We start from the raw sequence: 1,799 nt of genomic DNA on the forward strand, positions 1-1,799 counted from the left end.
TTCTAGTTCTGTTCTAGTTCTGTTCTAGTTCTGTTCTAGTTCTGTTCTAGTTCTGTTCTAGTTCTGTTCTAGTTCTGTTCTAGTTCTGTTCTAAGTCTGTTCTAGTTCAGTTATAGTTCAGTTCTGGCTTATAGTTCAATCTAATGTCTGATCTACTATAAAATGATATATATAGTCATATTTATTGTCTTGACTATTGTCAGATCTAAAGTCTCATTTATAGTTTGGTCTATGTACTGGAAAATAGTATACACATTAGTCCAACCTATGGATTGCTTTAATAACTGGGCTATTGCCTTAACAAACATCTACTTAAAATGAATAAAAGCTAGAACTGAAAAAAAATATTGCTAGAGAAAACATTAAAAAGGCAATAACTCAAAATGGGCAAATTGGACAAAATGAAAAAGGTGATCATAATAAAAATTAAAGGAAAAACTAAAGGACTATGAAGCAAATGATGAGACTGACAACAACATCAACGACTTGTACAGTGAGTAAGAATATAAAGAAAACTATAAAAAAATTTTTTGAAACAAAATTGTGAATTTTTATGTTTTACAAGAACTATATTGTTACTCACTGTACTTTAACAAGACACGACAATATCGAAAACTTATTACAGTTTTATTATAAAGCAATTAAAACATTTAAATAAATATATGTTTTGGAATATTATAAATAGAAAAAGGGAGATAAACTGCTTAACAAAGTAAAGAGCAAAGTCTTAAAGAATTTTTTAACAAAATTAATCTTTGTGTCAAAAATTTAAAATTTTGCTCATTAACGTGTTAAAAGTTTAAGGGACTTTTTTTTAATTTATATAAAATACTTAAATATAAATAAGAAAGGAATAAAAAACAATAGAAACAACAAAAAACATTACCTCATCGCCATTTTCCTGAGTTTCTTGTTTTTCGGGATAGACACCAGCACGTAAGAACGAAGCCTTCCAGGATTCAACATCTTCAACAGTTTCACAAGACAATTCAAGTTGTTTGTAATCCTTAAATAATAGAATTAAAGAAAAAAATATAAAAAAACTAATTCTTTAAAAATTAACAAAATAAAATTTACCTTGTAAACATTACGCCCGTCGGGACTGAATAAAGCAAAGGTAACACGTCTTGACATGGACATGAAACCCTGTTCAATGTCTCTTAATTTTAAACCATCTAATGGCAACATGAATTTCTTTTCTTTTTCATCTTCATCCTTATACCAGGAAATACTTTCCGAGGTCAAAACAAACCAATAAGGACGAGAGCCACCTAAAGTTAATTTAATTAAAAAAATAAATTAAAAATAAATAAAGAAATTAAAGAAAAATTTGTTAATATTTTGTTAAAAGTTTTTGTTTTAAAATTATAGTTTTGAAACTAATTTTACTATTTTTTTAATTTTATTAATTATTTTGTTTAAATTTTATTTAAATAGCAGAATTAGTTTAAAAACCTTTTGATTATTCCTTTATATAAACAACACTATTTTATAAACTTAAATTAAATGAATGCATGAGGAGTATAATGCCAATGGAACTATTCAAAAAAATCCTAGAAAGCAAAATTTTGAGAAAATTAATGTAGTTTTGAAAGAAAGAACAACAGAACTAGGACTGTAGTCTATAGTGTAGCCTATAGTCTAGACTATTGTCTAGTCTATAGTCAAGTCTATAGTCAAGTCTATAGTCAAGGGTATAGTCTATAGTCTAGTCTATAGTCTAGTCTATAGTCTAGTCTATAGTCTAGTCTATAGTCTAGTCTATAGTCTAGTCTATAGTCTAGTCTATAGTCTAGTCT

The 1,799-nt window shown here is 26.9% G+C and overlaps 1 protein-coding gene across 1 annotated transcript in view; it reads right to left on the minus strand.

Moving 5' to 3' along the window:
* Positions 1-765: 765 nt before the first annotated feature.
* Positions 766-1,799, minus strand: part of LOC124418727 (dynamin-like) — a 1,493-nt gene continuing 459 nt past the window's right edge. Inside the window, exons 2-3 of the mRNA XM_046945933.1 lie at positions 1,078-1,271; positions 766-1,006 (exon numbers count right to left, since the gene is read on the minus strand). Of these exons, the coding sequence (XP_046801889.1) occupies positions 833-1,006; positions 1,078-1,271 (368 nt within the window). The 3' untranslated portion in view covers positions 766-832. The remainder of the gene's footprint in view (positions 1,007-1,077; positions 1,272-1,799) is intronic.

This window comes from Lucilia cuprina, chromosome 3 (assembly GCF_022045245.1).
Source record: "Lucilia cuprina isolate Lc7/37 chromosome 3, ASM2204524v1, whole genome shotgun sequence".
Lineage (NCBI taxonomy): Eukaryota > Metazoa > Arthropoda > Insecta > Diptera > Calliphoridae > Lucilia > Lucilia cuprina.